We start from the raw sequence: 24,088 nt of genomic DNA on the forward strand, positions 1-24,088 counted from the left end.
TTGTTCTCTAAAAGTCTGAGCATTGATTTTTCTCATCTACTCAGATCCTCCCCAGCCAACACCACTGCAAGGGAACAACTTTGGAGAGAGACAGAACAGCTGGGGATCCTAATCAGTTCAGCCATCTCAGCTTAATCTGCTGCCTATATGCTAGCTGCACCAGTCCTGTTCTGCGGTTTTTACCATTTATACAGAGCTTCTAAGGACCAAGAGGCTTCTGAAGCATCCTGCCTCATCACGGCCTGGCCCAGATGCAGGATGTACAGCAGAGTGGAACACTTCGTGGGGGACCCAAAAACTTAAACCATTCATGGCTGCAATGCTTCCCAGCTCTTATTAAAGAGAAAAATTAGCCTCTATAAGTGTGCAGTCCTCTCTCAGAATTAGCCACCACAACACATGCAAAACGCTCTCAGATTCACTCTGGAGCTGGGGCTGCCATGAAAGAGTCCCTTTAAAGACAAATTAAAAGTGTGCCATCTGTAAATAAAGCAACCTGCCCCTGTGAAGCCAGGCATCTTCACTATGGAGAAAGGGCCTCAAGCAGAAGGCAATAAAATATCTCAGTGGGACTGTTTGAGTTTAAATTCCCTCTTTGAAGTACCACACAGTACTGTTGTTATGTGTGCTAATGAATAGCTCAGCATTCTCAGACTAGTTAAGCATTACAAGGAATTAGAGATGTAATGTGCCAGCCACTCTTTTCTGTGAAGTCACTGGCAATGCTTTTGCTGCAGTTTGACCCTCTGAAGCTTTAAAAGTGGCATTGCTGAGGGTTTCCATAGGAGGGAAGGAAGCAAGTGGAGGCAGGTGTACTGGATAAAGAACAAAAACCCTGCGACTTATTTCTGAAAAGTGCTGAGCACCAATTTCACAGCAGCAAACACAAGTGTTCAGCAGCACTCTGGATACGCAAAAGCATGTAGAAATGCGAGTCACCTATTCTCTAATCCCTCTTACTCGTTTTGGTTATGTTCATTTGCAAGAGATGAAGGCCAGAAAAAGCATTTAGGTATACTGTAATCAATAACAAATAACTAGTTTCGAACATAAAACCCTACACCTCTCTGCTATCTAAAAAAGAGACTGCCCAGGACATCTTACACGGGAGGTGCACAGTAGTACCAGATGGACCCAAGCCAGGAGTCTAAGCCGTGATAACAGCAGAGAGAAAATAACTGTGAAGAACTATTAACAGCAGCTCAGTGGCTTCTAAGCTTGGCCTCACTTTTGCCAGCAGGAAGGTTCCGGGTACTGCATTATTGAACACACTCCCTTCAGCAACACAGAGTCATTCATTTAAGCATCTGTTTCACCTGCTAAAGAACAGCATTTTTGGTCTTGTATGGACTTGAAGTGACATTACACTGCATAGCAGCATTAAGAGCACTTTTGAGGAAACTTAGGGAGAGGGATGTTCTTAAAAACATGAAAGGCCCTCTGCTTCTGTTTCTGTACTCTATTTGTCCCCTAAATAAACCATCATTCTCCATTCCAAGACTTAAAAGGCCGATGTAGAAACTCCAGTACACCTTGTGAAGCATTTTAACTAGTGTGATAGCCCCAGCCTACGTGGGGTCCCTGGGAATTCAGCAGCAGGAACCTTCCTGCTCAGCCTCACACAGGAGGAACCAAGCTCAGCAGCATTGCTCTCTGCCAGCACTCAGGTAACTCGGCTTTACCAGCTAACAAATGCAACGGTCTTTTAGAAAAATTAGTGAGGTGGGGGGAGATAGACACAATCCAGACTCCAGCTCCTCTCCCAGCAAGCCTCCCTCCTCGCACACACATCTCCAACCCAGCTAAAGAAGTTCCCTTTGAGAGCCAGGGGCACTTCTCACACGTCTCTGCTGGCCAATGAAGAGCTCTGCCCTTTGCTGTTACTGTCTCCCAAGCAGCCTGTGCAGACTCAAAGCAGCTGTCCTGCCACCGTGTCCCTCAATTCCCCATGGCAGAGGATCGTTAACTTCACCACAATACTGCACCTTGAAGTCTGCTGATTACCCTGGAATCAGTTACACCAGGCAGGTGTCTGGGTAACAGCAAAGAAAAAGTATTAACAGACAGTGCTCTTTGGGAGAAACGTAAAAAACAAAAACAAACCCCTGCGCACACACTTGTTTTTACTTACACTCTGATCAGTTCCAAGAAGTCTGTTTTTCACCCAGCATGCTGCTGTCAGGATACACACAGTCTCGCAGTTGACTCCCATTTGTCATTATTATTGTTTCCACCAAGAGAGATCCTGCCATAGGAATACACATTATCTTTACACATTCAAACTCCTAGAAGCCTAAAGGCACAGTAAACTAAACAGCTCACCATCATCGAGAGATCAAAGAGATCTTCCCTTTTCCCACCTCTTCCTTCTCTGTAGTTCCCTGTCAGGTCTGTGTCCACTGTTGTCATCCATAAGTCAGAAGAAATGAATGCTAGCTCAGATGCACATGAAATCTCTGCCTCAGGCTTTCCTCCCTCCCTGTAGGGCTTCTAGGCAAGACCCAACTTAATCAGGGGTCACCTGCTCAACATAATGATTAAAAGCTCCCATGTCTCTTTAGAAACATCGGTGTCTCTAATGTAGGAAATGGTCCAGCCATTCTCTTCCCAGAAAATAAACAGAACATGTTAATAAGTGTCTCAGCACCTACTAGGATAGTCTGTAACATCGTGGTGGTGCTAAATTAGAACAGTCCTAGATCACATAAAAAAAATACAAGGAGCTAGTTTGTTTTTGTTTGTTTTTTTTTTCCCCACAGTAACTAGTGTAACTAACTAGTTCTCACAAAGAGATGCAGAAATCAAATTAGAGAAGATGGCTATTATATGAATTAGCATTTGGACAACTAGCATGTGTCTAACGACCCCCAGTGTCAGAGGAAATTCCTCTGGTTACAGTCTCCCCAATTTTTCTTTCACATGGATTTTCTACTATCTCAAACTTTGAGCATACACTATGGGTGTTGCCTATGGAGCCACAATTAAGAGCCACTCTTCATCACCCGTTTTCATGGAATTTATACAAAGTCAGTATCTTTTATACGTATGTGTCAAATAAAATTACACTTGGCAAATACATTCAGAAATTGTAGAAGGAAAATACAAAAGGTATAACAAATGTGCATGAGCTCAGGTGCCCAGGTATTGTTTTCTTCGAAACCAGGCTAATGACAGGAAAATCCTGTAACAAACAGCAATATCTGTAGCAGAGCATCAAGATCTAATAGTAAAGCCTTGTGCTTTAGAGCACAAGCTCAAAAATAAAAATCTTCCCTCTCCTCCAGATGATACAGCTGCAACACACTGACAGAAGATAGCAATTGCCTTGTGAGGTTCAGGCACTAAAATTACTAGTGACAAGTGCATGACCGCACATGATACAGGTGAGATTGTGATAAACATCATCCTTCCGGAGAACTGTCAGGAGGCTCCTGTATTATCAGCACTTAGGGTAGAAAGAAAGGATTCCCAGGGAAATCATCTGCATTTACTGCTCTGTGGAATCAAATTCAAATTTCAAAAAATTCCCTCTAGATCTTGAACAAAGAAAGGAATTTCACAAAGTAAAGGGGCTTGATGGAAACTCATCCACTGTGTCTACCAGCCCATCTGGGGAATAAATGGAAAACTGCTCAGCATTGGCACATACTGCATATGTGCAAGGCTACTTTTTGAGAAAGTTCTTCAACTCAAACCCTTTGCCAAAATTCACAGGAAATGACACCAGGATTATTTTAGGGTATGTGTTACATGACTTATTTCATAGAGAGATAGTTACTAATAGAAACAGTCTAAATGCATATATGTTTCAAACAGTAGAAATCCATACCACAGGTTTTACACAGCATAGGAAACCAGAGAGTTCTCAGGTAGACAACTTCAGTAACTCTGCTCTAGACTATGGCAGAGAAGACTTCGTGCTGCAAGGACTCCAGAGTAGTTTAGCTGTAGTCTTATAAGTGGCAATGGTGTGGCTGCCTCAACGTGCAAAACAGCAGAATTGGATTGAAGAACTCCAAAGCACATGGAAGTGGAAAGTCATTTTTTTAGATCAGGCATTGGACAGTGCAAAGGTGATGGTGGTCCAAGGGGGTCAAAGATTTTCCTGCCTTATGGTAGAGCTGGGGAAAATTGTCTCAGAAAAGACAGAAGGAAAAGCATTTCTGACTACACTGCTTGGTTACAGGTCTTGACTGTAAGAAGACAATGTTCATTCCTAGCACTCTGGGCACAATCTCAGACTCTCTCTCACTTCATCTGTCAGTGGTGGAGAGTATATGTATCTTCAGAAATCTTAACAGTGGCTGCAAGAAATAGGTTACTCCTTTAGTATTTTTTTAACTGAAGAGAAGGTGCCTGGTTGTCCAACAGTGCAATCTTTGAGCCAGTGGAAACACAGAAAAAATCATGAAACCTGTTCACAAGCTGATTATTATGCAGATCAGCAATCGTTATCCTTTCTCTCATTACCTCAAATGCTTTCTGCCATCTGTTGGTAACAAACCTGCATCTGGCAGATTACCAGAGAAGCCCTAATCAATGGGTAATTGGGGTAGAGGATTGTGCGGACAATCCTGGCAATGAAAGCACAGAAAAACTTACAGGAGGAGAAGAAAGTTTGCCTGTCGTGTGAGATCCTACACGCAGTGCTTCTCTGCCATTCTGAGGTGGGGAGACAGATTTGTCACAGGCAATGGGATGAATTACACCAGCCTCTGTAACGATACCTCAAGCGAAAGGTTAATTTCCAACAGATTATGCCAGCGAGTGCTGCCAGGAGAGGCACAGAGCAGAGCAAGCACAAACATGCATGGGTTTGCATTTCCACAGTTGCCTCTTAGAACCATCTGTTAATGAGACATAGAGGATGCTACAGACTCTTTCAAGTAATGGCTCCTAACATAGTCTCTTAGTGCCTTCTGATAAGAAATGCTCAAAATATGTCCTCTGCAGGTTTTCCTTCTCCAGCCATGCATTCAGGGTCCTGCTTCACTCCACACAGACCTTCCAAGTCTCGATTACAGCAGCTTAGATATAATATTTGCATCATTTCTCTGGCTTCCAAAAGAAACAAAGATTTTTTTACATCAGACTTACTAGTGCTGAGGTCCCAACAGAGACATACTGATAGATTTCAAGCAAATTTCAGAATGAGACAGAGTCTTAAAGTTACCAGATTCTTACAAGTTTCGAGGGAAACTGCAGCTGAGTAAAACAGAGAAAAGCAGCTGGTGCCGCCATCAAGGGAAAGCAAAGGGGAATTTGCTGCTCTGCATTCCCATCGTCAGCTGGCTGGTTGGTCAGCAAATGCTTTGAGCTACTCTGCACACATGGAGCTGTCAAGTGACCACCACTGCTGCTGTCCTTCTCTACCATGAGTACCCAGAGAATAAGACACCAAAGTTTAAGTTGTAATTGTAATGACCTTTGTAACAATCAGACTTTGTTGATTCACCTTTCAAAGAATGAATCAAAATAACGACAGTACTGTACTGTTCAAAAGATCCAATCCATGCTGTCTGCCCTCCTGCCACTCTGTATAGACCCAGAAGGCAATTTCAACCAGAAAAATGTCCAGAGCATTATAATGGTGCTTAAGATGTTCAAGATATGAGTTTAACAATGACACAATGAATCAAGAGGGCTAAGTAATCTCCCCAAACTAGATGGAAGCAGGTGAAAAAGGCAGTGCCTTTTTTTTTCCCTCCTGTGCTTGGCAGGCCCCTGCTGTTTATACCTGCTCACACTGGTCCCAGCAGCTGGGAAGGTACATACATAACATCTACTGCCCAGACACCACCCTGGAAGTGTTGCATTTATTGGAGCATGGAAGGAACAAGGAATTCGTGTAGTAAGAATGTGGCTCAAAGAAAAGAAGGAAGTAAAAATCCCTATAAATACCCAAATGCTGCCCATGCAGGCTGGGCTGGGATCCAAAGTAACTGTTTTAGGGTGATAAGAATCCTTATTAAGCACCTGAACATGGGAGAGGGGCACAAACACCCAAGCTATGATGTTAATGAGACACTGACAGAAACACAACATCCTCCAGTGATCCAATACCCAAGCTGCTGCAAATAAAAAGCGAGAATGTGAATCATTACCATTCAAAGGGACTAAAAGGAGGCAGAGGGATACAACAAAGTTGGTTTTAGAAGCGTGTTCCCAAGAGATACAGATCTTATTTCCTTCCTGCTACTAAGGCAAAGGGGTCACTTTGATATGTACTGAATTACATTAAAGCGGAGAGCAACACCCACATTTATTCAAATGCAACAACTTTTTTTTTTTTTAATTCGGCATTTTGAGGACATGACTGCCATCTCCATCCAACAGCTGCAGCCTGCAACATGCTGGTTCAATTGCACGTACATTCCCACAGACAGCAGGCATCCAAACACAGTAGGCTACCAACGTGGACTGCTACCAAAAACCAAAGGTTCCATATAGTTTGTGACCCAAATTAGGTATCTTAAAGCTTTCAGAGAGGGAACAGAAATAGAGCTGGAAGAGAGAGATTTGCTGCACTGCTTTTGGGGGGGTTTGGTTTTGTTTTGAAATGCGGATATTGTGTGACCCCATCCTGAAAAGGGGAAGAACTTGGCCTCATCTATGCAAGATCGGATAGCTGTTTGTCAATGAAATACTTTATCCAGCCTTCTTGAGCCTCCCATACTCATTAATGGTATTAGTCAGAAAGAAGGGGGCACAGTGAAAAGCCGAATTCTCTTCAGATGTCATTTGTGGCACTGGAAAAGCAGTGAAAAAATAGAAAATGTCCAGAGTCAGCTCTTCAACATGACTGTGCTACTGTGGGCAATCTCTTTAAATTTTAATCCCAAACTATTGCTTTGTTGCTTCAACGGCTCTGAACAGTCACACTGGGCAAGGGAGAGGTGGCATTAATCCAAAGACATGACACTTAATTGTCCTGCTGACACTTTAGTAGTGACTCAGCTGTGTAACCACCTAAGAGTATTCTAGGAATCCTGAGTATTTCAACATACTTTTAGGAAATAAAAGCACCAAAAAGGCAAATATGATCTTCAGCAGCACCTAGGAGAGCTGGTCATACATCAGTAACCCTCTGTCCTACTCTCCTTGTTTCAACAAGATAGGATATCCTCTGTGTTCACATTAACTGATTTCCACCCAACTCAAGCTCACAGAAGATAACCTTTTTGTCCTCATGTATTCCTTGAGAAGTCTGAGCTGAAAGAAATTTTTAAAAAGTTACTTTCGAGGTTACACTTTCCCACTAAGAATTTTCAACAGACTGAAAACAAACTCTAGGTTATTGTGGAATGGGTTTTAGTATGTTCTGCTTTCATTAGATGTTTCCTGCACTAAAATATTTTTTTGCTTTGGAAACTGCGACTGCAAGTCTTTGAAGCACATACTGAGGACTACCATAAGCAACCTTTCAGAAGAACATAGCAGAAAGATGACATGGTCCTAGTTATTCCATTCTCATAAACTGGGCAAGCAGGCAAGTGTTTGAAACAGACTGCAGAACATAAGGAAGTGCTTTTCTCCCCAAAAGGCTGCTCAGGAGAATGTACCACTGTAACACAAATGCAGATGTTGCTCTGAGACAGGCATGCTGTGTCACACACGCAAGTACTACACAAAAAATTGGGACATTTAGGAGAATAAGCCTCAACTCTTTCTTCCTCACCCAGCAAAATTCTGCTCAGCCCTTTCATAACAACATGAGCTGATCTAAGTTTATGGCCCTGTTATAAAGGATAGCAACATACAGTTCAGCTATACATGGAATATTATTTTATTTAGATCAGCTATACATATTAATGTCATCTTGATAGCTACTGTGAGAAAAACTGGACAACAGCTATTTTGCTAGAACCATGTTAATTAGCCAAACACCAATTTTTGAGTATCCTTACCTTCACAGGCTCTTACCAGAGAATAAGTATCTTGCTCATGTGAGGAAAAACACACTGCAGCCATCAAGACCAGCCAGGGCAGCTGCTAATAATTGTCATGCAGTGTCTGTAAAGTCTTAAAAAACTACTACAGCAGCCGTTGTGGTCTTCTTTGTCTGCGACATTCCTAATTCATCCAAAGGCCTTGGTCCAATATGCACATCCTTGTGCGTGAAAAGGGGAACATTAGAGACCAAAACACACCAGATCTGCTCTCAGGGAAAACCACACTGTGCACCTTGTTTTTAATAAATGTGGGAAAATAAAAGAAAATGTATAGATAGGAACAACTTTCTTACAAACCCTGTTCCACAGTAATTATTTATTAAAAAAATTCTGTCCAGTATGTACACAAAAGCAGCTGAAAAAAGACTGTCGAATAACTGACTAATTGGAAAACACAGATGTCTGCTTAAGGGGAGTCCAGCAGTCTCCGAGTTCAGGCCATGTTCTGAAGATCATGTCCCATGCCAAGTGACTAGCACTTGGATTCCAACTGTAAAAAGTGGAGAATACCTGCTTTTGGATACCAATCCAGTTGTTCAATCCTTTCATATAAGCCACCACTACAATAAACCACTCAACATGGAGCATGAAATTGGAGGTAGGCTACAGTTCATCTTCTGGACACTTTCATTGCAAACCTCTATCAGTAGTATTCTCAGTTACACATAAAGCAAACAAGCTATGTGTTAAACAAGCAAAAGGCTGGGTCAAATCCTCTTCTGAAGACAACTCAGCCTACAGCTAACACAGCAACGTAGCAGGAATATATGAACCTCTGCAAAGTAGGGAAATGCCAAAATTACCACCTGACACACATTGGGTACACCCTATATGTTTATAAAACAAAGATATTTATGTGGTGTTTGGAAGCATATGATGGAAATCTCTGTGCAGCGAGACACCCTGCTGTTGTATAGACACATCAGCTGTGCTTATTCCCACATCAACCAAGCTCTGCAGCTCAAGAATTAAAACAAATCTACAACCACTATCATGGGGTCATGAAGCACTCCAGCAAGTCTGAACCCAGTACTGACATTTTGCAAGTTGGAGACCATCTTCTGCAGAGCTGACAAAAAGTCTGTATATCAGTTCTAGCTGTATTTGCAACCTTAGAGTGCTCCTGTAGCTTCCTTGTTCCTAAGCAACCAGCCTTACTCAAGCTGCCTCCAGTACTTCTGGCCATTAGAGAGGAAACACCTGAGCCCCTTTTTCTCACCATCCCAACCACTTTCAACAGGTAGATCTAACAAGCTTATTTAATCTTTTTCCCTTCCTTCCACCTGAAAGCAGCTGCGGACCAGGTTGCTTTGAATCTCATACCCCCAAATAAGTAGCCTGATGTCTTTCCATGAGATCTGGGAGTGAAAAAACCCAAACACTGAGTTAAGAGGGAAATATCATCAGTCTCCCAAGTCACAGCAAGGGCATGAAGCTCAAATCCTAGAGAGCTCATAAGGTGTAAAGTCTGAACTGGCATGATAAGAGACAGCAGATAGTTCAGGAACTGAACCCATACACACCGCATTACAAATTTAAGGCCCTCCTGTAATGTTCCACTTTCAAGCCCTAAGCTCTTCAATTCTACAAAAATTCCTATTCCAGCTTTTTCTTCTTCAGCACCTCAGTGTGAAAAGTACAGATCCATCAATATTGCAGTTCTAATGGGGAGGCTTCTCTGAACTCAGATACATAAAGTTTGGCTAAATTATCTAATAGAAACCATCATTCACTCTGCTTTCTAGGGTATCCCTTCCCCATGTACAAAAGGGTAGGAGATCCTAGCAAACCACTCTATGCTTTAAGGATGTTGTAAGATACTTTCATAAATGCTACACAAACCACAGTGAATCACATGGTACTCTATCTGCTCTGGAAAAAAGATTTCATCTGTTTGAATAAAAACAATAATTCAAAAATCAAAAATTCTACAAGCCTTGTCTATTTCAAATCCCAAATTCCAGCTTAGCACACTTGTTGCAAGGAGGAGGCCTGTTTTCAGTCTTTCTTCCCACAGCTCAATACAGATTTGTTGGATGCAGTGATTAAAGGAACAAACTTCCCATCAATTCCCTCCAGAAGTTAAGTATTTGCACTTGTAAACATAGACAGTCTACACTAACAGTGACAGAGCAGTAGTAAATAGGAACTACATGCTAACACATGACTACAGTCTGAGTCAAACTACAACATCTAATTTTGATAAAGTACAAGATGTTCCTACTCCCACTTGCCCCTTTATTGGGATTATGACCTCACAGCTCAGAGGCAAAAGCAAACACACTAACTTTTCTTTTCATATAAGTTGGTGTCCAATATCAACTTACAAACCCAGCTTTACTGGTGCTTTTAACAAAATACAGTAGATGTGAACTCAGGCAACTAAGGAACTGGCTCACATTCACTTCCACCATCTCTGCTGCTGGGATAGGGTGAAGTGGAAGCAGCAAAAATGGCCAGACCCAAGGACACCAGACACCAGCCCAGGGATGCTTCCTCTACAGTTTACTAAATCAGCTAGGTCTGTAGGAACTTAAACCAGAGTGCAATTAAACAAAAGAGGACTGATGCTCATTTGTTAACAGAATAAATCCAGCTCCTGATAAACAAAATCTGGAAAACACTGACCTGTTAACTGAAATTGCATCTTAGAGACAATTTTTTTAGCGTCTTTGCTTCCAATAACTACCTTAGAGGTCTGTTTCCATCCTCCCCCCTCAAAGGCACTGGGAACCTCACTGTTTTGTACCATTCTTTCTCCTGCTCCAGAATACCTTTTGCTTCTCTGCAGCAAACCTCAGTATTTACACAGACAGCAATGACATCTAGTGGCTTGTTAAGAATTTGCCTTACTATATTTCCAGCTCAGTCATGTATTTTCAGAAAGTAGACACAACACACAGCTCTCAGCGTTTCAGTTAGGTGCTTCCAACTACATATACCAAAATTCTCTACAAAGTCTTCCATAACACACACTCACAGTTGTCCCCCCAAACGCGCAGTATTTCCCCAATCCCTTGCCTGAAGCCCAGGAGAGCTGAGGTAGTAGGGATAAGTTTGCTTTAGGTCTTGCCTGCACAACTGCATTTCTTCAGCGTAAATCCAGCTACAGGTATTTGTTCTGGTTAAGTAGGACTGTGGCTCCCACCCAACCTTTTGGTTATGCTGTTCACTAGCTGCATTAAGCTAAACAGCACAGGTTATACACACAGGCAAGAACAAGGCCCAAGGCCACAACATTTATAACAACTGCTACACAGCTGATTCACAGCTAGAAAAAACATACAAAGGACTGATTTCTAAAATGTAACTGTGCAGAAATTACAAGGAGAAAAGAGAAACATGGTATTCTGGAAACAAAGAGGAAGAGATCTTGCAGATTAGATTTATGGGAGAACAGTAAGCAGGCCACTTCCTTCCATCTCCCCCAAAAATCTCTTAGCTTTTTCACTGAGTGATACTGCAAAATTGCCAAGAAGCACAGGTGAGTAGTTACTGAAACTTTCAAAGCATGTGACAAGGTAAGGAAAGTTCACAAGGTATCTTTATGCAGCTTCCTGTACTACTAGCACTAGTCATTTAAGGACTGCTGGAGTCTTTGCAGGCATTAATGCTCTCCACAGCCTTGACATTGAATGACCTAAAAGATTTTTCAGTTAACAATGGTGAGAAAGCATGAGATTTGTGGTAGACATAGCTTAGTGCGCAAGCCTACATCCATCAGACAACGTTGCTTGCTAGTCATTAAAAAAATCCACCTAGTTCTAGTTTTGTTAACTGTGACATATTAATACCTAAGACTGGAATCAGTTCTTGAGGTGCCTTCCCCTGCCACCCCATCTCAGGTAAAGACCTGAGGGGTTCTGCTAAGCCTCCGTTCCTACAGACACACACTTCTTCCAATATTATGGACAAGCAGATCTCCCTGGAGTGGTCTATAAGCAAATAATACTGCTAATCTTCAGAGAACAACAGAAACATTTACTGATGCAACTGTCTGGTAGTGCTAATCGGAAGAGAGGACTATAATAATTCTAATAGACCAGGAAAGCAACCTGTAAACCCAAAAGTAAAGAGAGATGGAACAAGTATTAAGAATGTCTCAAACAAAATAAGTAACTTGAAATTACTCCCTGCATAAGAATGAGCTATTACTCATGTTTTTGCTAAACGGCAGAAAAACAGCCACTTGCCTTTGACCAGAAACTGGGCAGGGGGAGGGGCTACTGTTGCTTTAGAATGACATATACAACCTTAAACACCACACTGCTTACTTGGAAAGACGATGAGTCAGGAGTGGCCAGTTATAACAGGTCTGATGCTGAACTTCAAAAGACATCACATTTGGTTTTCATCACAAACTCTTCTGCAGACCCATTGACTTACTCAAAGCAAAAGGCTACCCAGAGCCAAAGAAAACTACAGCCTGTGTGGTTTCTCATAAGCCAGTAACAAACACTACCAGGTGGTAATGAGACTGCCTATCCCATGGCTCCAACAATGAAAAGAGGATTTCAAAACCTCAGGTCTTCCTACTGTCAGGTCTGTTTTTTATTACTCATGACATTTTACATAGATAAAATTCATTCCAGGCTGAAGCTCCCAACAAAAGCATGGATGTTCTTCTGGAGCTCTGAATGGTTACCAAAATTCTTAGGTCAGCTCCTAGAGGAAAACAATTTATAATTCCCTTTCAACGATGTGAAGACCCATTTCCGCAACCCTATGAACAGGGGGACTAGCAGGTTGAGAGGGGTACTCAAGACAAGCACATACACTCACATGAGAGAACTGTAGAGGTTTTTCAAGAGACAGTGTTTTCCATGGCCTTAACTACAAGAATCATCATTTCTCATTTAGATCATTCCATTCTTCTGCCAATTACTACCTTTGTGATTCGTTCCTAAATGGCAGAACTTCATTAAAATTTTAGTTTCTTTAAAAATAAAACAAGGAATCCTTGCTAAATCACTAAAGAAAAGTGTTTGTTCCATCACCCACAATGCAGGAATTGCCACCTTCTGGGAAGAATTTTCCAAGTCAGAGCAACAGACAGCAGCACTGACCTCAGCCACGTCCAGAACACATCAAATACTGTCAGGAAGTAAAAAGACTACCTGGTCACAATGTACTGGCTTCAAATGGCAAAGCAAATTTCACACCAACAGAACTTTTCTGCAATCTACCCTTGAGGGAACCTACGACTAGATCTCTAGCCTAGTTCAGTGCAGCTTGGAGGACCACAGCAGGACAATACAAACAGGCTGTGTTTCTGCTTGCAGAGTTTCAGTTGAAACATTACTACTGCATATATCAATTTTAGTTTGGAGTGAAGACAAAATCAAGAGCGAGCAGGCTAAGGAGTACTGCCAGAAACAAAGTGAAGAGTACCTAGAGACAATTCAAATGTATGTGCTCATCCATAAAGCTTGTGGGAGCGAGATTTATATACCTTGAACTGCAGGCAAATGACTGAAGTGTATTATGAGACACTTTTGCTTGAGAATTACACACATTCTTATATTACATTGTGCAGAAACATGTATTTGTATAGCATGATATTTACAAAATATATATACAAGCGCATCTGTTCTTTCATGTTCTGCCTATGTATGTGGCTATAGACTCTGAGCAAATAGGAAAGAGAAGGCAATTCTAGTTTTGAAAGTGAAGACAACTACACTGCTTAGTGTTCTTCACTACCTTTCCCTTTAAGCTTGTCTTCAGCAAAACAAGTACCACACAACACGGAAGACAATCACAAGCTGTTCCCATTTCCTTCTGGTCAACAAGGAACTCCATTAGCTTTACACTGAGCACCTCAGAACTGCACGGAGCAAACATCTGCTAAAAGATATTCCAGTAGGTTACCTCTAACTATTTAAGTTCTTAGACAGCCACAGCTGTATCTCCCCATTTTCAAGTCTAGTTCACTGTAATCCTGATAACAAGACCCAACTACTCTTTCCATAGAGTTCCACAGAAGCCACCATGTTCCTGCTTCTGGAGATGATATTCCCACCACAGAAGCTCCACAAGTTGCAAACAAAACTATTACGGTACATTGACAGTTGCAGATTTGGAAAACTACAGCCAGCTTTGCATCTCCTCTTCATACTTTTGGGGATCAATAAAAGGCTTGTCAATGGACCGGATCATCAGCTCACCACAGTACACACATTCTGCTGCCACAATGTCATCAATGTCAGCTTTGATCTGTTCCCGGCTCTGCTGCCCCTTCCCCAAGCTAATGTTATCTGCATCCTTGGGACGATGGTGGCTCTTGGAAGGCTGACTGGCAGCTGCCAGCTTCTTCTGAAGATCTTCAAGTTTTGCCTGCTTATAGGCAGGAAGGTTTGGGAAAACTGCTTGGAGGAGACAGTCATAGTGAAACATGTGACCACACAGGAAAAGGTAAAAAGGGCGGTTTAGAAGTGGAAAGTCACAAGCAGCACATTTTTCTTGAGGCTCCACAGAGCCATACTTATTTCTCATTTCCTGGATGTCCTCTCGGATTCTCTTGGCACTCTGTGTGGCTTCCTCCATCTCCCTTTTCAGTTCCTCAATGTGCTTGTTGTAGTCCTCCAGAGAGTTACAGATTGCCTCCTTGAAATGGTCAATAGTGACAAAGTCTGGGAAGAATGGCAGGACATCTTCAATCTTCAGCAGGGCACAGCTGGAGAGGCAGGCCATTGCCTTCTTGACATCCTTCTCTTCCTGAACAACATGGCGAGCGATCTTCAACCAGAGTTTCTTACGGAGTTCCTCATCATCTTCAGGGAGATCTGCACAGGACTTGGCAAGATCAACATCCACCTAGAAGTCGGACAGACAAGGGTACTGAGTTAAACTTCCCTCTTTGTTTATCTACCATTCCACTTCAAAGCCTGCTGTCCGTTATAGGAGGCATTAACAGAAAACTTCTCTTGCTACCTTATTGCCTAGAGCTGCGCTACTGACCTGCTCCTTGTTTACTTGTCAAACACCTCCCCTCTCCACCAGTATTCCTCCCTGAAGATTCACTTGCTAAGCAGCAGAGAACAACAAAGCCCAGCACCACAATCAGGGCAAATCCATGTTACAGTATCTTTGCTGGCCACACGTTTCAGCAAAGACATAGCAATGCCAAAACTAAAAATTCCAACATTTCCCTGATGGTCAGACTTAGCTGACAAAGGCATTCTTCTGTGATAATTACCACAGATACGAATAGAAGTAATTAGAATCCTGAACAACAGCTACACAAGGCTTGCATAAATGCAGATATGTTAAAGGTATTTTATGCTAGAGAGTGAGCTTAAGACAGACACTACTCCCCCTTGTACTTTCCATACCTCTACCCTCAATTATGGCTTGTCACAGTCAACTGTCTACATAAAAAAAATTGTGAAAGTGCAGAAGTATGTTTAACAGAGACAGGTCTTTCTTCCTAGACTTAGCTGCACATGTCCTATACTGATGAGTCTGTCCATTGTGAACAAGCTACATTCCTATATATCATTGTACGCACACACATACCTGTAAGGCGAGATCCACAGCCTCCTCATACAATTCCATCACTTTGTAAATATGGACACATGCGTGGTGGTGCCCGTGCTCTGCACACAGGCGCAATGCATACTTCAGGTCATAGTGGATCCTGTTTGGGTTGGTTCCTGCTTGCTCCAGGTATGACAGCAGCGAGTCCGGCCGACACAAAGCATAAAGAGACAACAGGTAATTGTGAATGGCTTGCTGGGTTTCCTCCAACTGATAGACACAAAACTCCATGTATCTAATGGCTTCATTGATCTGCTGGGTGCTGGCACTCTGGCTGTAGTTAACAAGGGCTGGAATGAGGTTCCTGGCATCCAGTCTAGAGCCCATAGAAATCCAAGCATCAACTACCTTCTTTGGAATATGCTGGATAAGGACTGGAGAAAACTTGTAGAACAGCTTCTCATCTCTGTGCCTGGACAGCACATTTAGAGCTTCATCATACTCATCATGCTGGCAGTGGTGAGCCACTACACGCTCATAGTCGTGCATGATGACTGCAAAGTAGACCATGTGCTCTGTGTCCCCATGGCTTGCCAAAAGCTCGTAAATAGACGCCCGGTTATTAAATAGACAGTCTTTGTTTTTAGGGCTGCTCAGGAAAGTGCGAAACTTCTCCCGTGTATCCAAATAGAGATTTCGCTGTGAGGGATCTCCCTCCAATATACCTAGCCAGTTCAGGTAAAGCTCCGTTAACCACGTCGTCAGCAGAGTTGTCTGCGTCTTCTCAGAAGGCTTTAGGTTACTTAGCTTCTTAATCAGAAACTCCATCAGGGCCTCCTCTTGCTTTGCTTCAATGAACTTAAGAGCAATTTCCTCAAAGTAGTTCTGGGTCAGTGCATAACATTTGGCACTGTCTAGATACCTCTTGTTTTGGAAGCAGTGTTCTGCCTCTTTTGCTAGAACAATATCTAGGCACTCTGGACGATCTTTACAATACTCTTTGGCTAAATCAAATTTGTTCATATTCATATACATCTTCCACACATCTCTAGATTCCCGCTGGACATGGTAACGGAACACTACTTTCTCAGTGTGGATCCATATCTGCTGGACTGTGGGATCTTTGATCATGCGTGTCAGTAAGCCAAACTTCTCCAGGAACAAATCTTGAAAGACAACCTGCCCATTCAGAGTGCACACAGCTTTGACCCGATCAGGCAGTAGCAACAGGAAGTGGAACTGGGTAAGCACAATCGATATTGGCTTGTTCACATTTATGTCAATATCAGGAGGATAAACCCAGACCCGTTCATCACTCAAAATTGAATCAGGACGGCTATAATCCAATGTACCATATAAAACACCATTTCCCATCATCCAAGCAAAGGAGCGTGGGTTGGAGCGCAGTTTTGGGGTGTAAAAGGCTATCTCACTGAAACCAAAACTGGCTGGAAACTCCCGGAAGCTGGGCAAATGGTCAGCATGCAGAGCAAATATAGAGCTGAAACCTTGCTGCTCTGTCCCTTCAGGCACTTTGCCAACAAACTGGAAGAGTCTCTTTCGAGTGGTAGCTATAATAAAAAATTTCCCTTCTATCCCTCGTTCAATCTCCAAGCAGCAGACTGGGGCAGGTCCTGATTCCTCTTCCAGAGTGTAGACCTGGCGGAAGTACTGGTCAGGATTAGTGCTGAAGAGGCTTCCCTCGCTGACAGAGATTTCAGCCTCATAGATCTGCCCCTGGGCTGTCCCCACCAGGATAGGCCCAGTATTGGTCTCTGATCCAAGAAATTTGTTCCAGCCCACACTTTCAATCAAGTGGCCTTTCCAGCGGGAGAGTGCTCGCACTTTCTGAACACTTCTGTTCAGGTAAAGGCATTCACTGGTGTTCAGAGCAATCAAGAGATGAGACCCTGCCAAACGGAGAAGGGTTTGGGAAGGAGAAGGAGAGAACAAATTAAGACAACACCTAAGCAAGCCAAATTCCTGAGGCTTCTAATCCTCACATTTGATAAGCACTGGTATCAACATACTTAATCCAAGATGTTCCCAGGCATTCATAGGAATGTGGGGGATTTCCATGCTGGATCAGAATGGCAGTCTATATGTTGCAAACTTAAATTACTAGTCCTAGATGCTTCAGCGAGAAGGTATTCTGCTGTTTCAATAAGTGTTCTAAGGACAAATAGCTCCCAGAGTTCTCTTCTATTCCTGGCAGTTGGTGACAGATATAAGCAACTCTTTCCAAACTTTTTTTTTTTTTTAAAATCAGTCAAGGCTGCAGATATTTTATAGTCCTTTTGAAATTTTCTTATATAAACACACACAGCACATGGTGATGGCAAACATTTCCTTTTATTGGTTTTAGCAGCCTTGCTCAGAACAGTCTAATTGCATGTGTTCATTTCAGAGAGTTCAAAGGCAACAAGCCAGTGTTCTCCTAATAGCACAGGGGCAAATCAGTAGGCAGGGCCCCTGCGCAGTGCAGTCCTGCCCACAGAAGAACCACCTGTTCTTCTTAATGACAGAGCAGAAAGAGAACTCCTTCACCAGTGCTTCTTATGCACATTCAATTGCATCTGCAGCCAACCACCATCTGTAAATGTATATAGTCCATTGCCTCACCTGTGTGGTCCAAAAACATCTTGTAGACTTTGGCTTCATCTTTGCGTCCCAGCTCCACCTGATTAGGTTCATCTGGCTTCCCAAGATCAATCCTGCAAAGAGAAACCATGAAAGAGTGCTTCTAATAGAAGTTCACGTAGGCGTAATTGCTTACTCTTTTCCATACTGGGTTCATGGCTTCTTATCCAGTAAGTTCTTTAGCAACTTAATTAAAAAAAAGGCAGGGGAAAACAAGCAATAACTTCAGGTCTCTGGCAGCATTACCTGAGAAGGGTGTCTTTGCCAAGGCTCATACAGAGCTGATTAGAGGAGACCACTAAGCTGTTAATTTTCTCTGGAGGAGTAAAATCAATCCTTTGCTTGTTAAATATTGGTGTTTCCTTCTCCAGTCGTGCATTCACATATCCTGGAGAAAGAACAGGAACACATAAAAACAAAGCAAGACAAAAAGCCACACCAACCACCCTACACTACATCAAAATCTAACCTAAAAGACTATAAGGATCATCACCTGCTCTGAGTTTTACTGAAAACGGAATGCACTCCATGGAGCACGAACACCAAGAGCAGCAGTCACACGGATATGTGTAACAGGAAAGAAAAGTAGTAGTACGCTTTACTGTCTTGTCACAGAACTGCAAATTTGTCACAAGCATAGATTTGAAAGCACACACAATTCCAGGGGAAGCCACAGAACTGTCACATAAACTGCATAAAAAAATGAAAATGAGAGTAGAATCAAAGTAATTTGTTTTTTTTTTTTTTCATTGATAGTTTATTTGTTCAAGACAGGAAAGAATGGCACAAAGAGGGCTCTGGTTTGACACTCCCATACAAGCTACCCAAGAGACCACTGTGGCACTAATTGAAATATATTTCTCTCCCATTCCATGTGGAATTGAATGAGCTACCGTAATTGACATCCACCATTCACAAGCTGAAGCTATTTTTAAAGCCATGTCAGTTTATTTGTAACCACACAGCAGATTTCATCACAGAGAGAAGTCCCCTGGATTACCTTCTGCATGGAACACAGCTGGAAGTCACAAAGATGCTTCTGCTATAACCCTGTTTTACCACCAACAACACTATCCTAATTGCAACTTATCAGTTGCTGCTGGAAGGCACGTGAATTACTTATTTGAACCAAAACAATAACCAAGACCTGGTGATTCCTGAATCAATGCACCAATTTTGGCACAAATTGCTTCTTGAGCCAAAATCCATTCAGATAGGTTTAGTGTTTCGTGGCAAATCCCAAAATGGAGTCAGACTAACCTAATCCTCAGATACTTTCAAAAACCATGCCTGGATCTTAAGAAATGCCCAATTAAGTTAAGGTTAAAGGTTGAAGTTTGACAAGACATGCCCAACTTATGGGAGACATGTTGAGTTTTAAGCCCAACCAAGCAAACCTGACAAATCAATGAACTGAAAATGGGAGTGTGTGCAACTACAGCAAGTCAGCTCATGCAACTAAGTATTCAGCTAGAGAGTTTAGTCCCAACCAGCTTGGGAAATGTGGCATCCATAAGAAGGTGTGTTGAGGGATTACTTATGAAAGAGATCTAGGTGGGAAAGGCAGGGAATGGCAAAGTAAGGTCTGATTTGAGGGAAGAGGCATGCTTCTGCAGAAATATGTTAATAAATAGACAGGTAGATCTTAGAAATCTATTGCTTTAAAAACCTCTTATGATCTTCAGTGCCAATGGGCAAAGCACAAGACACAGTTCAAACTCTAAGACTCGTTCCTTTGGCTATGACAAGGGCAAAAGCCCAGCCATAGGCAAGAGGCCAACCAACTGAAACTCCAGACAGGTGAACCTGTAACATCACATGGCAGCACACAGAAGCAGCATGACAGATTTAGTTTTCACTGAAGATGGGTATACCTCTGCACCCAAAAAAACGTAGGACTTGCAGAGATCATGCCATTCCATTTCTACATGAGGACAGCACTCTTAATGGTTTTCCTATGAGGAAGCAAAAAACTACAAAAGAGCTGAGATATGCCAGTGTACTAAAAAATAAAAAGGCATTCATATAAAACCAAAACCAAGTTATGATGCTCATTAGCAAAATCCTGGAACATCTGTGCATCCACAAACAGATCTTATCACAAAGTTTCATTCATATCTGTCCCATGAGACAAGTTTTCCCAGTGACTGAATTTCCGATACACACAAAGTCTTACATAACCCTGTGACAAAGAAAACAGCAAAGCATCTCAGTCTGAACCAACTACCTCACACTAGAACACAAGACAGATCGATACATTGCTAGGCTAACCCATCTGCTTTGTTCAACCTCTGAGTGATTTCTAAAGCAAGCAGTTAGCCTTGACAGGAAGATTAAAAACAAAAGGAGCTGTAGCAAGTTAAGACCAAAGTAGCTAACTGAGAAGATACAAACATAAATAAAAAAGAAACCTTGGATTGTATCTCAGGGAAACAAACTGCTTCCATCCTAAAGAGCATAAGCCTGACATTCTCTAGACTGTGACTCACAGCACCACTTCAAAGCACACTCAATACCTACAGCCTCCTCCAAATTATCCTGAAATACTCAGTCATATTGCTTTTGAAAAGGCCAATGTAGTAGTGGAAAGCAGTCTGTTAACACTACAAATCTTTCAAATGCCTATTCTACCAAAGCTTTCTCCTTACCTCTACCTCAACACTAGACCAGCTACAGGATCTTTAAAGGATTCTTGTTTTAGATGAAAGATGCTCACACAGGAATAGACAAAGCAACCACAATCTGAGTAGGCAGCCTTTTGCTCAGCACATGCTTTTTTCTTACGCATTGATCCACATCTTAATTGTTACCCACTTACGAAAATGTGCATTCCTTCCAGATTTTCACAATTAAGCAAAACATATGTTCTTCATTTCACATTAAGGAGCTGCAACGCCACAGCTTAAATTTGCTGGTATGAACTGTGGTTCAAAACATGCACACAAAACTCCCAAGCTGCAGACTCACACAATGTCACAGCTAACCAACGGATATAAGTACATGTGTTTATATATAAAAAGGAAGGATTACTCTGATGGGAAAAACCCACATACCAACAGATCACCAAGTCACATTCATTCACGCCATGCTGATTTTTTTTCAAAACAAGGCTGACTGAGACAGCAAAGAAACCCAAACACAAGAAGGAAAGGGAGCAACCAGAACCTATGCAGAGGGAAGGGTTTTGAATTTGAGTGAATTTGGGATTTTTTTTAATTCAGTCATATTTCAGGCCAGTGGGTTGGATTCCAGCATTCTGGGCTCTTTAGGACTGTACCCATTAAAATTATAACAACTGTAGGATCATCACTAACAGGGGAATTTTAGCCAGTGTCCGTAACAGGAGAAGGATGTACTTCTTTAGCTTACAGTTCTCTATACAAAGGAGATGTCTATTTTACGAGATACATTCCTTTGAAAGAGTCTGCTCATTCATCCAGACCCCAATGTGCCGTGTGCCACTTCTGGTTCAGGCAAGATTCTACTGCAGCATTTCCCACCCCGATTTCTGGATAAATCTGCATTTTTCCTCAATGCTTTTAATCTGTTCAAAGATCTAAGCTCACTAACAGCAGTCATGCCTAGTGAGTCAAAGTAGGTCTTTTCATCCTGGAACCGTATTATTTCAAGTTTACACTGCAGCAGTACTTTAAGTTGGCAACAGAGTCACTGCTTGGTTACCTAAAACTTTAAGAAACAGCACCTGAGGTTTAACAAGCACAGGGAACAGCTAACTGAAACACAAGAATAAGTTTGAACATCTTCTAAAATGTCCAACTTAACTTTCAGGACTTCTTCCAGGAAGTGAACTATTACTTGCATCTTTTTCCAAAATTAATTTGTTTAAACTTCAGATTGCCCACAACTTCTACCAGCCTCAGTTTTGCCTAAAACCATCAGTGCAATCTGATTTAAGAATAATTAAAATCCTGATTAGGCTGTTCCTTTGCATTTAAGTAGTTACCAAAACTCCATTTTCCAAGATCAGTTGTCAGCAAATAGATTTCTCAACTGTAAGACAGTCATGACTAAAGACAGTGTTGCAGCAGTAAACAAGAAAAGCTGAGTCCTTGAAAATTTATTTTCAGTAATACAGCTTGTCCCAACACTGTTTTGCACAACATCTAATCAGGACAATTATTTTTATCTAACATTACACAACAAAATAACTACACATGCTAAAACAAACACAGGGAACATACCTACCTCAGTACTTAGAGAAATTCTGTGTATTTATACTCAAGAATATACATAATATGACATAACTCACCAATTCTTAGCACATATGTAAACCTCACAAGCTGGTTTCCCCAAAGGTTAACAGTGGGCAACACCATATGAAGAAAAATCATCAAAGAATGCATCCATGCATTTCCAAACTCAAAAATGCCAGCTCTGCATGGCAGCTGGTGCGACCATGACAAGACCAGGCAGAACAGAATCCGCTCATAACTTGTATTTCCCTGTTATACTCAAAAAAACGTTGTGATGTGTCATCTAAGAGGGAACAATTATAGAACCTAATAAACCTTGAACTTATCACAGTATATGCTTGCCATTTGTATACTTTCTCGCACATGAAAGGAACAACTGGCTCACCATCACACTGTTACTTTACATTGATTGGACACCTCCCTGGACACTGCAGTATATCAAAGCTTCACAGATCTTAACAGAAAAGTTTAATAGTGATATAGATTGCTTTCTTGGTAATTCTTTTCAGCAGTAACCTTGCCCTCATGTAGTCAGCCTAGAGGAAACATTCCAAACAATGATGCCTTTGGCAAACTGCACCTGGGTTAGGAAACTAATTCCAGGCAGGTACAACTGTGCCCACATCCAGAATACTGTGGCCATAACAGCTGAGTTCCTCAGAGAGGATGAAGGGGGGAAAAAAAAGGAAGCAAGCTGATGAGACAATGTCAGACAACTACCACAGCTCTGAACCAAGTAGTTCTGAGGCGTGGTTATAACTTGTGACTACAAAGGCAGGCCAGTTCACGTACACACGTTTCCACCACATGCCACTTCACAGCACAGGCAGGTATGGCCTTATGAAGCCCTCCCACGGATAACCAGCACGTCAGTTTTGCTAGGATGCCCTGCACCACCCCTGAGCTTCATCAGGAATTGAGTGTCCCTTGCGTCAAAACATTTCACACAGCAAATGATGGCAAAACAAATCGCATCTGAATGTTACACCACATACGCGGTGATACACTTTTTTACTGGAAGCATTCCCCTCAGCCTGACATCCACCACTCCTCAGCCCGCCCCCAGCTAAGGAACTGCCACCTTGCCTCCCCTTCCCTGCAGGGAAACCCATAGCGGGGCTCCCTGCGCACTGGAGGCCCCGCAGAGGGACTACTGGGGGGAGCAGGCCTCCAGACGGCCGGACACCGGGCCTAGACCTCCCCTGGGCGGACGGGGGGGACACGACGTGCCCAGGGCCTGGCTGTAACCTCAGGGCCGCGCTGCCCCCGGGGCCAGCATGGGCAGAGGGCTGCGTGGGCGCCGCCGCGCACCTACCGGAGTGCGGGATGCCCACGCTGGCGCGGCTCTGCTGCACTGAGGCGGAGCGGTACAGGGAATCCTCGTACTCGTCCAGGATGGAGGCCATGGCGGCCAACGGGCACCCGTCAACGGCCACGGGCACCCCAACCCCGCACCGGCCACTTCCGCCAACGCTCAGCTGACCCGTGTCACGTGGCCGTCCGGCGCGCACTGCGCCTGCGCCACTGCCCCGCCCCTCCGCCGGGGTGGAGAGTCCCCTTGAGAGAAGGGGTGACCGTCAAATATGGGGCGTGGGGCAGTAAAATGTTAGGTTTGTTGCTAAGATTATGATTGTGGCAAAGCATATGGCGATGCAGCGTAAGGCTGTGCGTGAACTGTGCTAGATTTGCTCTGCGAGTTTATCCCAGCTTTCTAGATTAGAACCCGGCTTGTGTGTCACGAAATAGGAATTCAGAGCTGAGGTTCTGGAGTACTAAATAGTGCTTAAGGGCCGTTGTTCTAGC

At 42.8% G+C, this 24,088-nt stretch overlaps 1 protein-coding gene across 1 annotated transcript; it reads right to left on the reverse strand.

Moving 5' to 3' along the window:
- Nucleotides 1-12,474: 12,474 nt before the first annotated feature.
- On the reverse strand, nucleotides 12,475-23,792 carry VPS18 (VPS18 core subunit of CORVET and HOPS complexes). The gene is made up of 5 exons (XM_005502199.3): nucleotides 23,601-23,792; nucleotides 18,318-18,459; nucleotides 18,054-18,145; nucleotides 15,471-17,341; nucleotides 12,475-14,768 (listed from the first exon to the last, which is right to left on the reverse strand). The coding sequence occupies exons 1-5, from the start codon at nucleotides 23,689-23,691 to the stop codon at nucleotides 14,040-14,042; spliced, it is 2,925 nt and encodes a 974-aa protein (XP_005502256.1). The 5' UTR covers nucleotides 23,692-23,792; the 3' UTR covers nucleotides 12,475-14,039.
- Nucleotides 23,793-24,088: the final 296 nt, after the last annotated feature.

Source organism: Columba livia, chromosome 5, assembly GCF_036013475.1.
Source record: "Columba livia isolate bColLiv1 breed racing homer chromosome 5, bColLiv1.pat.W.v2, whole genome shotgun sequence".
In the NCBI taxonomy this organism is placed as follows: Eukaryota; Metazoa; Chordata; class Aves; order Columbiformes; family Columbidae; genus Columba; species Columba livia.